We start from the raw sequence: 19,347 nt of genomic DNA on the forward strand, positions 1-19,347 counted from the left end.
TTCTGGCTAGCATGAAGCAAGATTCGGCGCCAGGTCCTGACGGCCTACCAGTCATCTTCTTCAAACGGTTCTGGGGAACTCTTCGAGGTCCAATCCTGCAGCTGGCTCAACGACTTTGCCCTAGGGAGGGTTGACGTTGCGCGGCTCAATTATGGGATCATCACTCTTATCCCCAAGGTTAAAGGGGCGGACCATATTAGACAGTTTAGGCCGATTACGCTTATTAACGTCATTTTCAAGTTTATTGCGAAAGCCTACGCGATTAGACTAGCTCCTGTTGCGCATAGGGTCATCGATCGTTGCCAGACGGCCTTTATTAAGGGGCGTTTCCTACACGAGGGGGCGCTGGCCCTACATGAGATTGTGCACGAGCTGCACGTCAGGAAGCAAAAGGGTTTGCTCCTGAAGCTTGACTTCGAGAAGGCCTACGACAGGGTCGATTGGGATTTTCTCCAAGAGATCCTCCTGCGGAAAGGCTTCTCCGCCATGGTGGTGCACAGATTGATGCAACTGGTCAGGGGTGGCCAGACTGCGATCAATGTTAACGGGGAAATAGGGCATTTCTTCCGTAACGCGCGGGGAGTGAGGCAAGGGGACCCACTTTCGCCGATCCTCTTCGATTTTATGGTGGACGGCCTGGCCGCGATCATCTGCAAGGCCAGGGCGGCCGGACACGTTAGGGGGCTTGTGTCACATCTGATCCCGGGAGGGGTTACTCACCTGCAGTACGCGGATGACACCATGATCCTTTTGGAACCCACAGGGGTGGGTATTGCTAATCTGAAAACCCTGCTCCTGTGCTTCGAGAATATGTCGGGTTTGAAGATTAACTTCGACAAGAGCGAGGTGGTGGTGATGGGGGCCACCCCGGCCGCACAACAGAGGGTGGCCAACCTGCTCAACTGCCGTCTTGGCAAATTCCCTATCACTTATCTGGGCTTGCCAATTAGTGATAAGCCGCTGAGGGTTTCAGATTGGGGATTTTTGCCGGAGGTCGTGGCTCATAGGGTTGAGCCATGGCAGGGCCTGTACCTGGGGGCTGCAGGAAGGCTGGAGCTCACAAACTCCTGCCTGTCTAGCTTGCCTTTGTTCGCCATGAGCATGTACCTGCTACACGATGGCACCCACAAGGCTATGGACAAGCCGCGCTCGCGCTTTTTCTGGGAAGGCGTGGGGGACAAGCGCAAGTATCACATGGTGGACTGGGCCACGGTGTGTAAACCCAAGGCGTTGGGGGGCCTGGGGGTCATGAACACCAAGGCCATGAACGTCGCTCTCATGGTCAAATGGATATGGAAGCTGTACCAAGGTGCTGAAGGTCTATGGGCAGACCTAATTAGGGCTAAGTACCTGCGGGGAAGGGACCTCTATGCGGGAGGGGTCCCATCTCACGGCTCCCAATTTTGGAATGCTATACAAAAGATTAAGTGGCATTTCAAAATGGGGGCCAAACATCGGGTGCGGAACGGAAGGAGGACTTACTTCTGGACGGACTGGTGGACGGGCAATGGTCCACTGAGGACGAGATTCCCTAGGCTGTTTAGCTGTTGTGAGTCCCCGTTCATCACCGTCGAGGGCGAGGTGCACGACGGGGCGCCGAGGGAATGGCGTCTCCGCTTCCGACGCCAATTGGGTCTTGCGGAGCGGGTCGAATGGGACAATCTCCGCAGGGAAGTACGAGGGGCTTCCCACGGAACATACGGAAGACGAGGTGTCTTGGGCGTTAGAGCCTTCGGGCGTTTTCTCGACTAGCTCGGTCTATGTTCGTCTGGCGCAAGGGGCGGCCGTTGCATCGTTCAAGGATGTTTGGAAGACCAGAGTTCCACCGAAGATCAAGGTGTTCCTCTGGCAACTGATTAGGGGGCGGCTGCCCTCGGGGGAGCAGCTGCTTAAGCGCCATGGACCGTCCAATGGACTGTGTGCGCTTTGTGGTGCCTGGGAGGACTGCAACCACATCTTCTTCACCTGCCCTACCGCGAGACTGATGTGGGCTGGGGTGAGGGAGCTCCTTCTGTGCAATTGGAACCCGGCGGGGGCCGGGGACTTCATTGCACTTGCTCAGGGCTTGAGCAACCCCCTCCGAAGGCTGGCTTGGTTTACGTTCGCGGCGCAATGTTGGACGCTTTGGAACATTCGCAATAAGCTAGCTATTGAGGGAAAGTTGATCGGCAACCCGGCTGACGTGTTCTACCGAATGTCTATTCATATGCAGTGCTGGAGGGTTCTGGTCAGACCGAGGGACAGGGACTTGCTGGACTTGGCGGTGGGAGACGTCAGGAGGCTATACTCGCGGACGCGGTCTGAGGGGACATGAGGACTACACCTACACCTTGAGCGGCTGCAGCGAGCTCTCAGGATATCAGGAGTCTCATGGTGTGGTTTAGGGCTTCCCGTGAGGGTTTGGGAGCTGTGTTTGATCTTGTATGCGAACCTATATTCCTATGTGTGTGGGTGGTGTTGTGTTGTACCGAACCTTATACTTGTGTGGCTTTATCTATAAAGCTGGGCCGATGGGCCTTCTATTTAAAACCTACCGGGGGTCATATACCCCCGACACTAGACATCCGCGCCTCGGCCAAAGACTATCGCCGCCAACTTCTCCTCTTTGGCTGCCCTCGTCGGAGAGAAAAAAAAGATTGAGAATCTTGTGGTTGCCAGCGAGAAGCGGAGACAGAGAGTGGGGGAAGGTCGAGACTTGAGTGAGGGAGCAGGGCGGAGTCCATGGAGAATGCTTATGGTGGAGCGAGGACGCGATCTGCTGGCATCGGACGGGCACCCACCAGGAGGAAGCGAGCGGTTTAATCCCCCGGGTGATAGATATCATTTCCCTTTTTTCATTATGTTTTGCTCTGCAAGCAGCGTGTGTCCATTCTTTTAACAGATTGCATCCTCCTATGGCAATACATAATCGTGGAATATTCAATTGGAAACCTATAGATTATCTATTCTAGTATGGCAACAATAGTCCTACAAATGTAAATAACCACGAAAATTTAGTGCATGCCAGAAACAAACATAATCTTTTCGAAGATACAATGTATATGTTTTATCAGTCCATTCTTCCTATAAATGTTCCAATACTACTCGGCCAGAGAGAGCACTCAAAAGGGGCAAACGTTCGTCCACCGTCCGATTGGCTTGCTGCAGTGATTCTCCAATCCCACTTTTCACCATAGCCGTCCGATTGGTAATTCTTTTCTCACTCGCTCAGCTTCCCATGGATTCTATGACGCATGGACCCAGCTACTTGCGAGGCCCGCCGGTCAGAGATAGCCACGGGTCCTCGTTCGTGTAGCCTTCGGTCTCCAGCCGCGAGGGTTGGTGAAAACATAGGTCGCGAGTCCCCGATTCACTCCCCAATCCCCGTCCATCCTCTCCTCCCCAATCCTCGTCTCTCCTCGTCTCCAATGGCTCGCCGATCTCTCTCCCCCGCTCGAGACCCACCTGAGGCCGGAGAGAGCTTCCCTAGAAGCGCAGAAGGCGCCGAAGTAGCGCATCCTGGAGGATGGTGGAGGCAAGCCGGATGGATCCACGGTAACCTAGATCCTGTCGCCGCCGCTGAGCTCTTTCCGGCCGCCTCTCCTGGCGCGTCCAAATCGAAGCAGCCAAGCCGTGCGTATAGTGGGAGGAGGCGCCACAGTGCGACGGTCAGCCTTGGCAGGCCGGAGCTACGCCCAGGTGGACTACGCACGAGCGAAGTCCCTGGCCTCCGCACCGCGGGCGAGGAGCGGCGCGAGCTGATGAGGTGTGCCGTGAGTTTCTCTCCATTCTTCTCCTCCCTTGTGTGTGTTGCTACATGCTCTCTGTTAGCGCCAGTTGACCCCTACCAGGTCACCGTCTCCTGCCTCAGCTCCGCCGGCGATCTAGGGTTTCCGCGGCCAGGAATAGGTGCCCGGCGTCCCTCGAGCCCGTGCGTCCTTCTCCCAGGCACCATGGCGTTGGCGACGAATCATGTGTGAACGTAGAGCAGCAGTAAACGCTGGATGCGAGCTCGTGCACTTGCTTGAGGGCGAGTTCGGCCAGCGCATATGACCCCAAGGTGGGCGCTTCCCAATCCTTTTTTTCCGGTCCGCTCCTCATGTCTGCTGGTTACCACGTCCCTGTTCTTGCTCGTCTAAGTTCAGTTTGTTCATACTGTCAGGTCCTCCGTGTGAACTGTTCCAGGAAACTACTGTGTGCTGATTCTTTATTGATACTCATGAAGCAGCTGCCGGCCAAGCAGGGATATTTGTGTTGTGACGGATTACTCCGGGAAGAAAAAGAGGACAAAGGTATCGCTGCAAGCAGGAGCTCCTTCTATTGACGCTGTTGTTGATGGTTTTGTTAGGTCTGTGCTTAGTGCTTGTTAATTTCCTCTAAAAAATATGAGGTGTGTCTTTTTCAACTTGTGTAGATATTCTATGGAGAAGTTGCATTCGACGAGGGTTCTGATCAGATGCACGAGGGCTTGGTTGCAGCGGACATTTAATTTTGTTTACTGGAAAATTGCCATGAGGAATTATTCACAACCTCCCGATGCCTTATATGTAGGTTATAGATTTGGATCATCCTGAAAGAAAATTCCCCGTCGCCCCTTAGACTTAGTAGCATGGTTATCAGATACTCATATTTAACACCTGTGGTTGCACATGCAGGAGCATCTTACCAGCTGCTGTAAATATATGAAGATTACATTTAGGGCTTTGGATCATAATATGGACTACATAGATGAATTCCAAGAAACGAGTCCAAGTTCTTTCAGCTCGCAGTTTTCCAAATAAACTTCTCCACCTAGGTTTGCCAATTTTGTCAGCAGTTGATTATAATATACTATCTGTTGTGCAAAACTTAATTATAATACTTGCAGCATCATAGTTTGAGAACATCTCGAAAAAGAACAGTTTGAGAAATTAGAATATACCGAGGAAGGTTACGAAGAAGAGCTTAAGTTCATTGAGAAGGCTGGAAATTTTATTCAGTTGCTCGCTGCTTTATCAGTACGAACAAACATATCCTAATCCTATACATGGTCTTACTTTTGCAAGCAATTCTATTACATCTTGTTTCTTTGGTATGCCCTCTTTCATTGGAGCATATTTTTGCTGACACCACTAAATCATATGCACAATTATTTATATACCACATCAGTTGTATTCTACAACAATTTCAGTGGCTACGATTTAGAGACTCTGTATTAAGAGTGTCATGGGATTTTATTAATTGTGTATTTCTGTTCTTTATCACTTTCTCCGCTGAGGCATCATGGCATGTATCCTTAGGTATTCATTTTTTTTGAAGGAAAAATGTTTTCCAAGCAAGGCATCATGGCATCATGGCTCTCTTACATTTTTTGAAGGATCTGACCTAATATTCCGTTGCATCTTTTGTTCATCGCGACAAAAATATCTGATAGTTATTGGTGTCATCTTCTCCTGAAATCTGTATCCCCTATTTGTAGGTGCTTTGGTTAAGGTTGCTCACTAATGATCTGGAAGTGTTTTTGTTCTGGGTAATTGCATGATTGAGGAAGAAACTGGTTATTCCTAAATGTGCTATTGCAGATCCAAGGTGAGCTCATCCTATTTTGTTTTTTCAATCTCAGGTTAAGATTCATCTCCCCTTCACAAGTATGTATTTTATTCATCTCATGAAATCATTAATAAATCCTACACTTGTTTATATTGGTGATACAATGATGTGTCAACCAATTGGTTACATAATATGTTGGTTAGACATACAGAGTATAAATGAACTACTCAGGTTTAGTATTGATCATTAGAATTGAATACATGTAGGTGTTTTTCCATGTGAGAAATATCATACTGGTGCCATCCTAAAACCTCCTCAAAACAGAATTTCCAGTTTCAGTTTAATGTTGTAGAGCCACGGTGGCGGTGGCGGGCGACCCAGCCATGGTGCCGACTGGACACGGAAGGGGTGGCCGCAGGGAGCAATCAGCAACACCTATGGCTGGACACGGCAGCAGCAGCAGGGACCTCCCGAGCAACAATTCCTCTTCCTCGCCTCCTCCTACTCTCGACTGTTCGTTGAGGGTTTGATGCCCACTGTTCATGCCATGGCCAGTAAGCATTTGATCGGTTTTAGGTTGAGCGAACACTTTTTTTTTTATCTTTCTCTGGTTAGTCTGATGTGTCTGAATTTTAATTATTGTAGCTACCCAAAAGACTGTTTATGGTCCCTCTAGCAAGGCCTGGAGAGGTGGAAGGGCTGCTAGCTTCAACATCATTCCACTGGAGCTGCAAAGGTTAGTATAATTAGCTTGCCTTTTCTTTTATTGTGTGGATAGTATAATCTGGCAGAATGGTATGCTTCTTGCATTGTAGTTCTCACCGGTTTGTTTTCTCTTACATAGATTTTGTTTTGACTGGTTGACCTTTCACAGGCTGCTGGCAAGGTGCTTCAATCCTTAACGGAGAGTTGACAGGAATTGCCTTCCGTGTCCCAGCTGCTGATATTTTTGTTGTTAATCTAACCGTGAGACTTGAGAAGGCAACCACCTATGAGCAGATCGAGGTTGCGAGCAATGTATATGGTTGTAGATTCAGTATTGCGTAAAATGGATGGTTGTCTCTGGTAATGAGTACTGATCTTCTAACAACTTTGCAGGGAGGAGTCTGAGGGAAAGCTCAAGGGTATGTGTGAAACCAAGGTATTATTGTAACAATTCAGTTTACTATATACCTTTGGGCATGGGCATAAATATCTTCAGCTTGCTTTTAATCTCCTACTAATTTTTGTAATGTATATCTCGTGCTCATCTATATTGTATAACCAAAGTAAAAGAGTTAAAGGAATATTCGAACAACAAGTTAAAGGAATCTTCGAACAAATTTGTTGGTTTTTTACTCTATAAATAGTGTATACTGTTGAAAAATAAACCAAGACCAGTTTCATCATTTCTATTTTTCACAGCATATCTCGCTGTTTCTAAGATACTGGTCCAGGAAGAGTGACAAAGGTAACAGGCTACAAGCAGTTACCGAAAGAGTGTCAAAGATTCTTTTATTTTACATTTGTTTCTGCATTTAGCTTGTTCTACTTTGTTTATTCTTCTTGCTTTCACTAAAGTGGAAAAGGGGGAAAATGAAGTCTCTGTTATATTGATATATTTAAAGGCATCTTGTGATCTAAGAACTTGATTATCAATGGTGACGATAGAAGGTGGGTGAGTCTTAGCCAGTCAAAGGTTTATTTGTTGGACATGTCGTAACGGAGCGGAGCAGGGCTGTGAAGCAATCAAGCGTACAAACTACTCCTAACTACCTATGTAGAGATCCATGCTATGTCGCTTGACGTATATGCAGTGTATGCTCTATGCAAGACTATTTTTTGTTTTTATTTTGTTTTTAGCTTCATGCATGCTTGGTGGCGGTTTGAAAATGGCTGGTCGCGCTTGCTGGCTTGCTGCACTATGAGATTGTGTTAGAACTTCATTATTAAGGTACTCGATCTTTCCTTGGAAAATAGTTATATGAGCTACTATTTTTCTTTTTTCCTTGGCGTTGAAATTGTCATATCTTAATGGAAATTTTCATATCTTAATGCAGCACCTCGATGGAATGGTGTTTCTACAATTATACCAAAGCTGTTAAATTTCAAGGTAACTTTTAATACTAAAATAAGATAAAACTTATAGCTTAAATGTTGCTTTGATTTTGCCATTTGCGCGATAGCGCAACGGGTCATCTGAGGGTTATTAGGTCATTTGAGACCTAAATTATAAGCACAGTCATGTATTTGTGACAATTATTAGAAGGAAATGGTCGAGGTACTAGATTATTTGCTTTTAGCTTGCATGGTTTGTTGAAGATTTGTATCATTTACTGATTTAAAATTTTAAGCAATGTTAGTACTGAGGCGAAGTTTTCTACCTGCAGAAATTGGATGTGAGGGTGGCCCTGGTGTGGGAGGCGGCGCGGCCTCGGCAGAAGGACCAGTCGAAGTCCAGTGTGGCAGGGAGCAAGAAGGGAGGGAATTTTTTTTTGGGTCGATTGTTGCTGTTCTGGGTTGGTTACCACATCAAATAAGTTGTGTTCTCCTTTAAGCTCTCGATCTCTTGACGGCGCTGCTGCTACTGGTATTCCTCTCTTCTCGATATTTATTATTTTGTTTCTTACTTTGTAGGCTTATTTGTGTTGCCTCAAACATGAGACTGCTGGGAGTGTTCCTAGATTGAATATGGCTGCTATTTGGGTGACAGGTGACATGGTTTGAAATAGGGCATCTTGGGTAATGATTTGATTACCAAAGATTTCGATTTGCTGTGAAGGGCACAATTATTTGAGCACGTAAGGCAACAAAGGTGCATGGTCTCATGAAGAGGGCATTCTTTTATGTGAGGTCAGATCTGAATTGAATATGATTGATGAATGTTCATTTGACTTTTGCGCATAATGGGTGTACAATTATAGGTACTTATTGCATCTTATTCTTCTAGGTTCATGGATATCATCTGATGGATATTCTCATATTTCTATAAATGGATATCATTGATCGCATCCATAAGGTAATGATTTAAAGGTCCAACGTGTTAAGATTGATCATTTTTTAGTATGTACTTTCGAGGCATAGACGTATAGTTCTGAGATTTTGATCTAAAAAAGATTGAAAGTGTATTTTTTTTTTACTTTTGATTCAGATGAGATGTTTAAACGATTTGCTAATTTCAAAGAACTTGGTGCTAATGCAATGTCTCTGAATTTACGTTTTTCATGTGCGTCCTGGTATCTCTACTGAAGATTAATGTCTGGTAACTTCCGTTCGTATCATGTCTGCTTCCTGAAACAGCTTATTAAACTAGGATTTGGTGTATTTCCCTTAAAACTTTATATACCACGTTAAGTGGTTTATTCAATTGAGTATCAAATGTAGGTTATCATTTTGTATGGTACCCCTTTGCTTTGGTCTTGGTAAGAATTGATGCTTAGCTTGGCTTTATCCCCTTATTCCCTATTTATGGTAGGTGTGGTCGATGGATAAAAAATTGCTTGATGGAAGCCCAAGGCATGCTTGATCCTTGCTTATGTGAGGGCTTGTTTCACTTCAGCTTTTCTTTCATCTATTATTGATAGACCAGATGCATGTAACTATGTTTCCTTAAATTATCTGCTTGTGTTAATTGAAGAAAAAAGATTTTACGACATTTTATGTTCTCTGCTTACATTTTCAATGCAATCTTTCTGGTGGTTTGTATGTTCTTCTATTTGAAAATTCAAAGCACTCCATATTAATGCATTCTCTATCTTCAGATGTGCCGCTATAAAACTATGCAGCGATATATGTACTACACATGCTTCTGGCAGAGCATGATTAGAAGGTTAATCCCGTATTTTTGTTTGGAACATTCGTCCTTTTATCCATTGTAGGTATTGGGGGCATGCTTGGATAATTTCCTAATGTGTTTTGTATTGTTCTGACCTATGCTTGTATCTAAACGTGTTGACTATTGTTCTCACCGATACATGTATTCTGTATAACATTTGACTGAAGAGTTACCTATGGGTGCTCTAATCAATTTTAAGAGTTACATATATGCTTTTAGATTTTTTTATGTGTTCATAGAATAGATTGCGCTTCTTATGCATTGAAATAACATTGAACCTCTTTCTGCATGATACTGGCATGCATGTATTGTTATGTACTGGAGTGCACCAACGGATGTATGTTTGTCGACTATTTTGTGCTTATGGTGAACTCTTGTGACTGAATATTTCGACATTGATATATCATCTGCTTCTACTTTCTGTTAATTGTTTTATAACTATTTTACTCCAAGCCTCTAACCCTCTTAACAGAAAATGACTAGCCCAGTCGCACCACTGTGTGACTGCATGAACCTTTGAATTCCCCCAACCTCTAATTTTTTGACCCTTTTGATAGTTGTATCTACAACCGGTACCAATCTTTTTTCCAATGTTTTCATTTTCATACCATGTAAAGTGCTCTTTATGTTAGTTAGGCATAAAGTAGATGCCCAAGATATATTTAGAACATGTTTGGTAATGTGCAATGTCTCCATTCCAGGTTATAGATTTTGCTTTCAAACGTTTATCCTTCAAATGTATTTCGTTTTCTCCAACCTCTTTAATTGTGTCTGTGGAGCTTGCTGAACTATGATTCTTATGTAACAGCGAGACCCTTTAGTTATGTTATTAAATCCTTAATTATTGGAGCTATTCATATGCATGTACCAGTGCATGAAGGAAGACGATTTTCTTGTATTACTTTATGACTTATTCTTATTGACCATTGAATGGTGCACGCATATGCTGTTGTGTATGCTTGTTCCGGTATATATTTGTTCTGCGGACAGTGCACATAGAGATGAATCTCTTAGTGCATGATTCTTTGAAAATATACTTATGTGGTTATGATATATTGAGCGTTTCTATTATGCACTTATATTATTGTTTCCTCCAAGCATCAGAAAGTCTTATCTTGTTTTGTTGTTTTTTCCAGTTTACAAATGATCATCCACAAGGTTGAGCGAGCTCAAGCAGCAAGCAGCCAATACGAGAAGACTTAGTAGTTCATCTTTGTATTAAGATGCAACAAGCATCTGCTATGGTTTCTGAAACGGCACCATTCTCTGCAATGCAGCAAAATAATCTGGACAAACTTTGCTGAGTTTGGATGGAAACAAATAAAGTAACGAGAATTTAGAATACTTTATTTTGTGGCAATTTAGTATGTTTTCCCATGCCTAATCAGACTTCGGTATTTAGGTCTTTGGGCTTATGTGTTTTTGTCCGTGCACTGTCATGTGTAGTGAATCTAAACATCATCTCATTTAAGTGCCAAAGTAACTTATTATTGACTTATGAACATGGAGCAACCAATTAGTGTAAAACTTATGGCTTGATTAATGTCCCGTTTTGCCTCTGCGCCGGGGCGCAACGGGTCATCTATAAATGGAAGAATTGACATCATATAAGTTCCTGGGATTGTATTAGACCACAGACAAAAAGTATAATTTACAGATGAAATGAATAAATGGCAGAATTGGTAACCTTGAATTGCCATCCCATAAGTTCCTCGCTTGATTTGAAAATCAGTGGTCAACTTTAGCACTGTGGTCTTGGGTTTTTCATTGAAAAATATATGAGCTACTGTTTCACTTTTGGCTTTGCGCTAAAATTATCATCTTATTGCAGCATCTTGATAGAATGGTGTGTCTACAATTATACTAATCAGTTAAATTTTAAGCTAATTATTAATACTAAAATAAGCTAAATCTTATAATTTAAATTTTGCCTGGATTCTGCCATTTGCGCGATAGCGCAACAGGTTATCTAGTACCTAGAAACCATGGGAGATGGCCCGGAAGGCCATGGAAGACGTGGCTTAAGACCAACAATAAAATTCGATCTTGTTCTTGAGGATCAGATACCAAGAAAGAAGTGGCTTAAGACCAAGAAGCGCATGTACTTTAGGAATTTTGCAAGCAAAATCTAACCAATCGAATATGCATTACTTCTCTGCTTTGTATGTACATGTCAGATCTCAATTTGAGGAAATTGGAAATTTCCATGTCTGAGTGCTTGAACATGATATCCTGTCATAACATTTGTAATTATTATGATCTATAACAAAGTACACATAAAATTTGATGCTTAGTAAGAGCATCTCTAACCGACCCCACATATTTTAAAGGAGTAAACATCAGAGTATCCTTTAGAGGAGTATATTTGCTCCTCTAAACTTTTGCCGATTCTAACCGATCTTGTAATTTTAGCGGAGTAAAACCAAAATTCATCCCAATTTGATATGAATTCATTCGAACTTGATTCAAACTAGTTCATAATAATAAAAAGGGTGTGAGTATTTCTCAGTCGACTGAGAACTAACTTCGTTCATGATGTTATCAAATCTTCGTTGCAACTCATGATTAGCACGAACCACGATACAAATCAAATGGTGTAGAACTTGACTGAGCATTTCTGATGCTTGGAAACATCTCGTTGATGAGATTTCTGATGGAGTCATCGGTGTCATTAGAGACGAGGTTGATGCCCTTCGCCGCCTAAGCCAATGTGTAGAGTGTCTTCTTGCTTTGGAGTTTAATTCCGATTCAATGGCTAGAGATTGGACCATCCAAAAATTAAACACAAAAGGGCCACCTCTTCCACGTTGCATGTTGTCTATTCCCGCATAATGTGAGATAGTAAAAAAATTCCTCCGTCCACAAATAAATGTTTTAACTTTATCTAAATCTGCATTTATATCTTAATAAAGTTGAAACATCTTTTAGGACATTTTAGCACTGTGAGTACTTTAATTAATGAAATCCGGCCATGACAGGAGTATTTGGTTCGCTTCTCCGTCCAGAACTCCAGACACATATAAATCAGTAGCAAGAGTGCAACTTATCAGACCGACTTTTTATTGACGAATGACGATCGTATTAGACCGACTCCAGCAGCACTTCAAATAAATTTTTATCCACACTGCAGTCCAATACGTCCCGTAGTATAAGCATACGCCGACAGGAGCCATCTTCTGGTTGGTTTAAAGGACTCTGACTTTTTTTTTCAATATACTCCGTATAAAAGTTAAAGGACTCCGCTTTTTTTTTCTTGGAGTGGAAGGACTCAACCTGCAACAGCAACGGGAAGAGTTTGGGCTATTTCTACCAGAGTTCACTAGTTTTGGACCCAGAGGTAGCACCATCTCGAATAGGGTTTAAGATCCAGTACCGGCGCAACCTTCGATTCAATAAGCGAAACCCACCGCTCACGCGCCATGGGAGTCGCCGCGTCTGCCGCCTCTCCTTTACCGGAGGCTGCCGCGCCCGCGGATCCACCAGCCAAAGAAGATATCCAGCCTGTCGCCGCCGCAGATGCGCCAGACGATTCACCAGTGAAAGAAGAGATCGAGCCTTCCGCAGCAGCAGCGGCAGACGCTGTTGACGACGACGCAGAGGCGGCGGCGGAGACGGTTGTCTTTGATGCCGGCGAGGAGGAGCAAGATGAGTGCCCCTTCTGCGTGTACATGAAGGGCGGCGGGTGCAAAGAGGAGTTCGTGGAGTGGGAGAAGTGCGTGGAGGAGGCGGATGTGGACGGCGGCAACGTCGTCAAGCGATGCGGCAAGGTCATGGCCGCGCTGGGCAGGTGCATGGAAAACTACCCGGACTACTACACGTCTGTCTCCTGCAAAGTTGATCGCCAGTTTTGGGAGGAAGATTTACCCCTGTAAACTTTTTTGTTGCTCAGTGCGTTAGCTGTTCCTATATAAACTAGTTGGCCAAAATAAATCCCTAAATCCTTCAACATTGACCAACGGTGGAATGATCTCTTCTTTGAATATACGTTGTTAAGTAGGATGAAACTCTCCAGTGGATGAACGCTAGGATGATAACCCGGTTTAAAGTTGGCCCCTCCCTACGGAATTACCGAGAGATGAGATTTCAAACACAGGTGGACTGGTTGCGCACTCGTTTGTCTTGCCACTGAGCTAGAACTCAGTTCTCATAAATCCCTAAATCCTAGAAACCTCATCGGTCGAAAATCTAATCGGTGACATGATGGCGCTTCATCATCAACTCCGACATCAAGGAGCGCCGAGGGTGGACTGATGTTAGTATTGCAAACCCAGACACCAACGCATCAAGATGATACCCGCTCCTTGCAGTAGTTTATTTGTTAAATTAGATTCGTGCCAACATTAGGGACCGTTCAGAGTGATCGACGACGGCCTTCGTCCTACCTTTATCCATGTTTCGTTTAGCTTGAACTAGTCTACTTGCATATTTTGGTGTTGCGTTTTTTCGATATGGGAGCAGTGCCACAGCCTCTGCGTCAATCGATGCACACGGCAATAATTTTATTTCAAAGTACGGGTATAATATTTTGGTGTTGCGTTGGGGCGTGGCACCTTATGTATGCTGCGGTGGCCATGCTTGGCCCCGCTTTGGATTTCTGCTTGTAAGCGTATTGTGTGGTTTCTGTACGAACTTCGTGTACTCTACCGGTTGAGGCTTAATTAATTTAAAGTTAGGCTCATCTTAACCTTCCGTCTAAAAAAAGAGATTGCACACTAAGGAGAGCAAGAAGGAACATAATAAATACTACTCTGATGGAATCAATAAGCGTGCAAGCAATGATTCTTGGCTTGAAACAACCCATTTAAATGTCGGCTTAAAACCAATAATGGCATATTCCAAAACAAAGAATACTACAATCACTTGGATAACTACTTCATTTACCAGCTATAAGTAAAAAATTATTAATATTTAGTAGTACATATTGTAATATTATTTTACACAATCAGCTCAATAACTAATTGATGTCAGCCGTGTCATCTACTCCCTCCGATCTCTTTTAATTGATTTGGATTTAGTACAACTTTTTACTAAATCTGAGTTAATTAAATATGACCGGAGGGAGTAGAACTGTAATTTCTTGCACTATATATAACATATGGAGTATTTATTTTTCTAAATTATATTGATGCTCCCATCCGCTAAGCTATCAACAATAATAATGGCATCTTTACTATTATATTGCAGTTCGTACGTCATCAAAAATATTTGATGTCAAATATCAAAAAAATCATGGCCGTACAACCACACCACCTCAACGTTTGAGCCGTCCGGTGGCTTTCTTAGTATTTCGTCTTCCGTCCTGATTGTTAGTGTTAAGTATGGATCTAATGAAATCAATTTTTTCCTTTCCTACTTGCATGCAATTAAATCAGTATCTTTGTTGCCTTGTTATTGTCGAAAGAAAAATGAGTTAATACTCACAAGTCACAGACATGTAAGAGATTTTTTCTTTCCTAATAATACTTGCATGCAATTAAATCAATATCCCTTGTTACCATGTTATTATATGGAAGTATTTGCGTGCAATCAAAGTATCCACTGCTAATGCAATCAAATCAGTAACCAATGTTAATCAATATCAAAATAAAAATGAATTGATACGCACATGTCAGACACCCAAGAGATCGTTTGTTTTCCTAATGCCCTCCACCCTCACGCATCTTCCTTTTAAATGTCTCACGACCCACAACCTTGTAGAGAGCGGTGCATGCCTCGCATTGCCGGCTTGAGTCCCCTGCAGCCACACAATTCGCATGATCCTCAGCCATGGCGGCTGTCAAGGTCGTCTCCTCCCTGTAGGTTGACGAGCTGCACCACACGCTCGAGGAGATGTCGTGATCTTCGTTCGTGACAAAGGCGCGGACGCACGACGCGGTTGCGCCCGTGATGGCGGCACAACAGGCCGGGATGGAGATACCACTGATGGTGGCCGTGAACACTATCGAGGAGCTGGCGCATTGGATGAAGGACGAATGATCAAGATAGTTTTCATCGATGAAATCATCCCCTTCTTCATCTTCTTCCATTATAACCCCTCTTTCTCCATGCTTGATCCAACAATTATAGCTTGGCATGAAATCGTGCCGAAGCAGGTGCAGGTGAACTTCTCTTGAGGAAGAGTAACCCTTCTGATTCTTACAGTCAACACATGGACAAATAACAAAACCCTTCTGCTTGTTCGCATTAGCCACTACGAGGAAATCTTTCAAACCCGTAGTGAACTCGCCGGAGAGTCGGTTACCGTACATCCATTGCCGATTCATCTGCATTATTATAATATAAAATATATAATTAACCATCATGCATTTGTTAAACTAATTAACTAGCTACAAACAATAGAAATTAAACAATGAACTACACACATGCATATTTTATCAATGACACATATATATGAAAGGTTCAAGTTGCTAACCGCGATCGAGGAGGAAAAAATAAATGAGGAAGCTCAAGTGTGGCTCCGACACTTCATATCATGTTTGTTTCATGCTATTGGGGCATTTCATCAAACACTTTGTGTGCATAAGAGAAGCCAAAAGCAAACCTACACCCCCTTGTGAAGTTTGTGAAGAGAAGTGGCACCAAATGGCTAAGTGCCGTGGGCTGAACGGTATATATAGGGGTGGGGCTTTAGTCGCGATTGGCCTGGCCAACCGCGACGAAAGGCATTCGGGCACCTTTAGTCGCGGTTGGCCAGACCAACCGCGACTAAAGCTTCTCCCGTCCACCAGCTGGCCACCGAGCGCCCTGGGCCCAGGCCTTTAGTCGCGGTTCGCCTCCCGAACCGCGACTAAAGACTCCATTAATCGCGGTTCCTATACTTTCGCGACTAGTGGATGCTCGTGTCTCCCCACCTTCCCGCTGCTCTATTGGTAATTTGTACAATCTCATATGTTATGGTTCCGTGCATGCCTCTGCAACTTTGGAATCATTTCTTAGATGCGTCTGCCATCACACTTTCTAGACAATGTCAAGAATGTAATATGTCTTAATGAATATCGTCATATATGAATATGATTATATGAGAGATGGGAAACCAAGCTTATGTGTGTTTTGGGCAGGATCGTTACTCATTAATGTTATGGCTGATGTACAACAAGCGCAGCAACGGGAATGAATCTCCGTCGGCCTCTGCATCCAAGGAGCCAAAAGAGGGCATGCAGAAGAATTGGCGCTCAGGTTGAGGACTTCAACGCCGCCTTCATTATGGTTGTGTCTTCTTCTCATTGGGAATAACATCAGGTTTGTCTTCTCTAACATCAAGTTTTGAGATGTTATATTATTGCCTATGTCCATCTCCTCTCCATCCATCTCGACGCGAGGTCGCTGTTCCACGCGTTGCCGCCTGGCCGCCTACGCTGGCTCCCCAGACGACGACACAGTTCCAAGCGAGCGCGCTTGACCGACTCAGATGCTGTTGTCCTACTACCAAAATCCCCTCGACAAACGTCCAACAATGCGTAGCCCTCCGGATGACGGTGATACGCAGAGGGAACCTCCATCGACCCCATGCCATGGCCTCCATGGCGCAAACAAGCACAGGTCACCGGCGTCGCGCCGACGGCGCCACTGCTGTGTGCTTTCCTCCCTATGCATCCATGTCCGACTCGAATTGGTCTCACCGTGCTCCGTCCTCACCAGCGCTAGGCACCACTGCGGTTGCCACTCATATGAAGGGAAGATGCAAGTTAGGCAGCAAAAAAAATTGCTAATAATTTCACTCCTCTTACTATCAATTAGATTTGCATGTTATTGGGATTGTAAGTTCTTGGTGACACTCCTACCTTGTACGTAGCCACAACTATACTACCTACAGGCTGCAGCCTGATCCCCTTGTCTGCATCAAGGTCAAAATTGGGTCGGGTATATTTTCTGCATCTTATGGTATTGTCCAAGACCTAATCAGCACAAGCATCGTAACTTCAGTCTAAACGAGTATCATTTTTAGACTCAGAAGTTGTGGTGCAAGTGCCGGAGCTTCACCAAAAATCGGGGGGGGGCGAAAGATAAAATGTCAATGTTTGGGGAGGCGAAATGTTATTTTGCTGCATCTAAACACTCCCTAAAAAAATTCTTCACAACCTTGCAAAAAACTTGGGGGGGGGGGGTGGCCCCCCCGACTTACACTAAGCTCCGCCAGTGGTGCAATTGCTCTCCCACTAGACAAAATTGATTGCAAATACTCCTTAGGTAAAGTTTGGATTGTCTGATCACATATAGGTTTCTTATATGCAATGAGTTGCAGAAGATAGCTGAGAACTTTTTTTGCCAGAGAACATATATTACTGAATAATGTATGATTGCTTAAACCAGGAAATTGGAAAAGGAAGTGTCTCACTGAAATTTTTATTGTCACACGATGTTTATCTCCATCGAGAGTCACTGATCGGTACCTAAATAATGGGTTGCTTGTTGGGTTTTTTACATGACCCTGCTTCCTGTTTAGTGCATTTATACATCATTACTGTGTATGCTCCTTACAATGGTTGTTACCTCACTTGGTGGGTCATACTAATTGCTGCAAATTGCACAATCTCAGGCTGACCCATTTGTTTCAAAGTTGTGTATTGTCATCTTGGCTTTGGTGGTCTGACGATGGTGCCCTGCACGATTGCTTAGGTGGCACCGGCCGGTGAGCTGGAAGGCATTACTCTGACACGCACCGTATCATCTTCTTTGTCAGAGACCCACAAAATGGTAACAATGTCTGTCAGCATGAACTATTGGTTAAAGTTGTAATACAATGTGGATTTTTTTAGAACAATACAATGTGGATTTAGTGTCTACTATTAGCCGTGATGTTATTATTAGTAGTATTTGTAGATGGCCTTAAGGTAATGGATGATGTTGCTAAGTTATTAGACACGGTAGATGATAGATTTTATAACAAGTTGCTGGTATCTGCCTTCCGTTGTATTAGACTTATAATGAGCTCATGTTTCCCATTACCGTATTTTGTATTAACCTACTGATCATGAGTGGTACTCACTGGTTATCGTATTTTTGAACCAGAGTGTTCCGGAGGTAGATAAAAATATGGTTAACATCTTATCCCTTGGGGTTTGTATCACCTGAGATTGGTTAAGCTGGTGCAAAGTCCACACACGAATCGTACACATCTGGGACAAGTCGGATTAAGAACCCATGCTGGTATATATCCGTAACTGAATGCCTAAAGCACATAAATTCACCACCAAAACCGAAGGGAGAAGCACAAAAGTGCAAAAGAATCAACCGGATGCTTTTGTTGTTGTAATCAGGTTGATGTGAAGTTCTTATTGGATGTGGATTCAATCTAGAAATGAAGGTAACTATCACTCCTATTGCAAGTCACGTGTTTCCATTTGTCAACTCCTCGGTATGGGAGGTGGTTGATTGAACCGTGTTAAGATTCAATTAATTCTTATAGTCCATGCTTGTAATTAACCGTGACTGCTCCTTTTGTGCAATGGTATGTCGGTTTGTAAGTGTCATTCCAAACAGACGCACATACGATGTAAGCACATGTTCAGGTGCTATATATACCATAATTCATCATCAATGAAAACAAAGTTGATTCATTTGTCTTGTCTCTTGATTACATCTCGACAAAGCCAAGGTAGGGAGATAAAATGAGACCGGCGAAGAATGTGATCTCTGCTACTCCCATGTCATTGGCGGAGCATTAGACTGGAGCCTTCACTTGGTATGGGGTGAACACGAGGCAACATACCACATAGATTTACATTTTTACCAAAATATTTTTTCTGCCAAAATAATTCTAATATCCTTCGAGTAATATGTGTTTACCTTTTCTATACACATGAATTTTTATGTGCCGTACAAGAAAATAAACTTGAGTTATCGTAGCAACGCACGGGCATTCTACTAGCAATATTTAACCGAGGTGTTGAAACAATATTGGGCCGACTCCAACAGCACTTGTTTTTTACCTTCTGGTTGACTCCGATTGGAAGTTGTAACCGGAAACGGCACGGACTGCAAGGGTTGGGCTATTTCTGCCAGAGGCCACCAGTTTCGGCCCAAAA

The 19,347-nt window shown here is 43.7% G+C and overlaps 1 protein-coding gene, 3 long non-coding RNA genes and 1 pseudogene across 5 annotated transcripts; all 5 read left to right on the forward strand.

Annotated features, from left to right (window-relative positions):
* The first annotated feature begins 3,887 nt into the window (after nt 1–3,887).
* LOC124703764 lies at nt 3,888–4,516 on the forward strand. The gene is made up of 3 exons (XR_007003247.1): nt 3,888–4,039; nt 4,142–4,271; nt 4,394–4,516. It is a non-coding gene; the product is annotated as an uncharacterized LOC124703764 (long non-coding RNA).
* A 656-nt stretch (nt 4,517–5,172) lies between these two features.
* Nucleotides 5,173–7,399, forward strand: LOC124703765 (annotated as a pseudogene).
* Nucleotides 7,400–7,492: 93 nt separating this feature from the next.
* Nucleotides 7,493–10,649, forward strand: LOC124703767. 2 transcript variants are annotated; one of them, XR_007003248.1, is made up of 5 exons: nt 7,493–7,600; nt 7,878–8,077; nt 8,201–8,340; nt 8,438–8,506; nt 10,459–10,649. It is a non-coding gene; the product is annotated as an uncharacterized LOC124703767 (long non-coding RNA). The 2 variants fall into 2 exon arrangements; XR_007003249.1 differs by lacking the exon at nt 7,493–7,600 and adding an exon at nt 7,727–7,768.
* Nucleotides 10,650–12,741: 2,092 nt separating this feature from the next.
* LOC124696904 lies at nt 12,742–13,194 on the forward strand. Its single transcript, XM_047229564.1, has one exon. It carries the CDS (start codon nt 12,742–12,744, stop codon nt 13,192–13,194), a length of 453 nt encoding a protein of 150 aa, XP_047085520.1.
* A 3,168-nt stretch (nt 13,195–16,362) lies between these two features.
* LOC124699922 lies at nt 16,363–18,409 on the forward strand. Its single transcript, XR_007001563.1, has 3 exons — nt 16,363–16,561; nt 17,939–18,016; nt 18,332–18,409. It is a non-coding gene; the product is annotated as an uncharacterized LOC124699922 (long non-coding RNA).
* Nucleotides 18,410–19,347: the final 938 nt, after the last annotated feature.

The sequence above is a fragment of the Lolium rigidum genome, chromosome 3 (assembly GCF_022539505.1).
Source record: "Lolium rigidum isolate FL_2022 chromosome 3, APGP_CSIRO_Lrig_0.1, whole genome shotgun sequence".
NCBI classification, from domain to species: Eukaryota; Viridiplantae; Streptophyta; class Magnoliopsida; order Poales; family Poaceae; genus Lolium; species Lolium rigidum.

What these genes read in the sequence shown, in the direction of transcription:
- LOC124696904 (XM_047229564.1), top strand. Translation starts at nt 12,742, where the DNA reads ATGGGAGTCGCCGCGTCTGCCGCCTCTCCTTTACCGGAGGCTGCCGCG.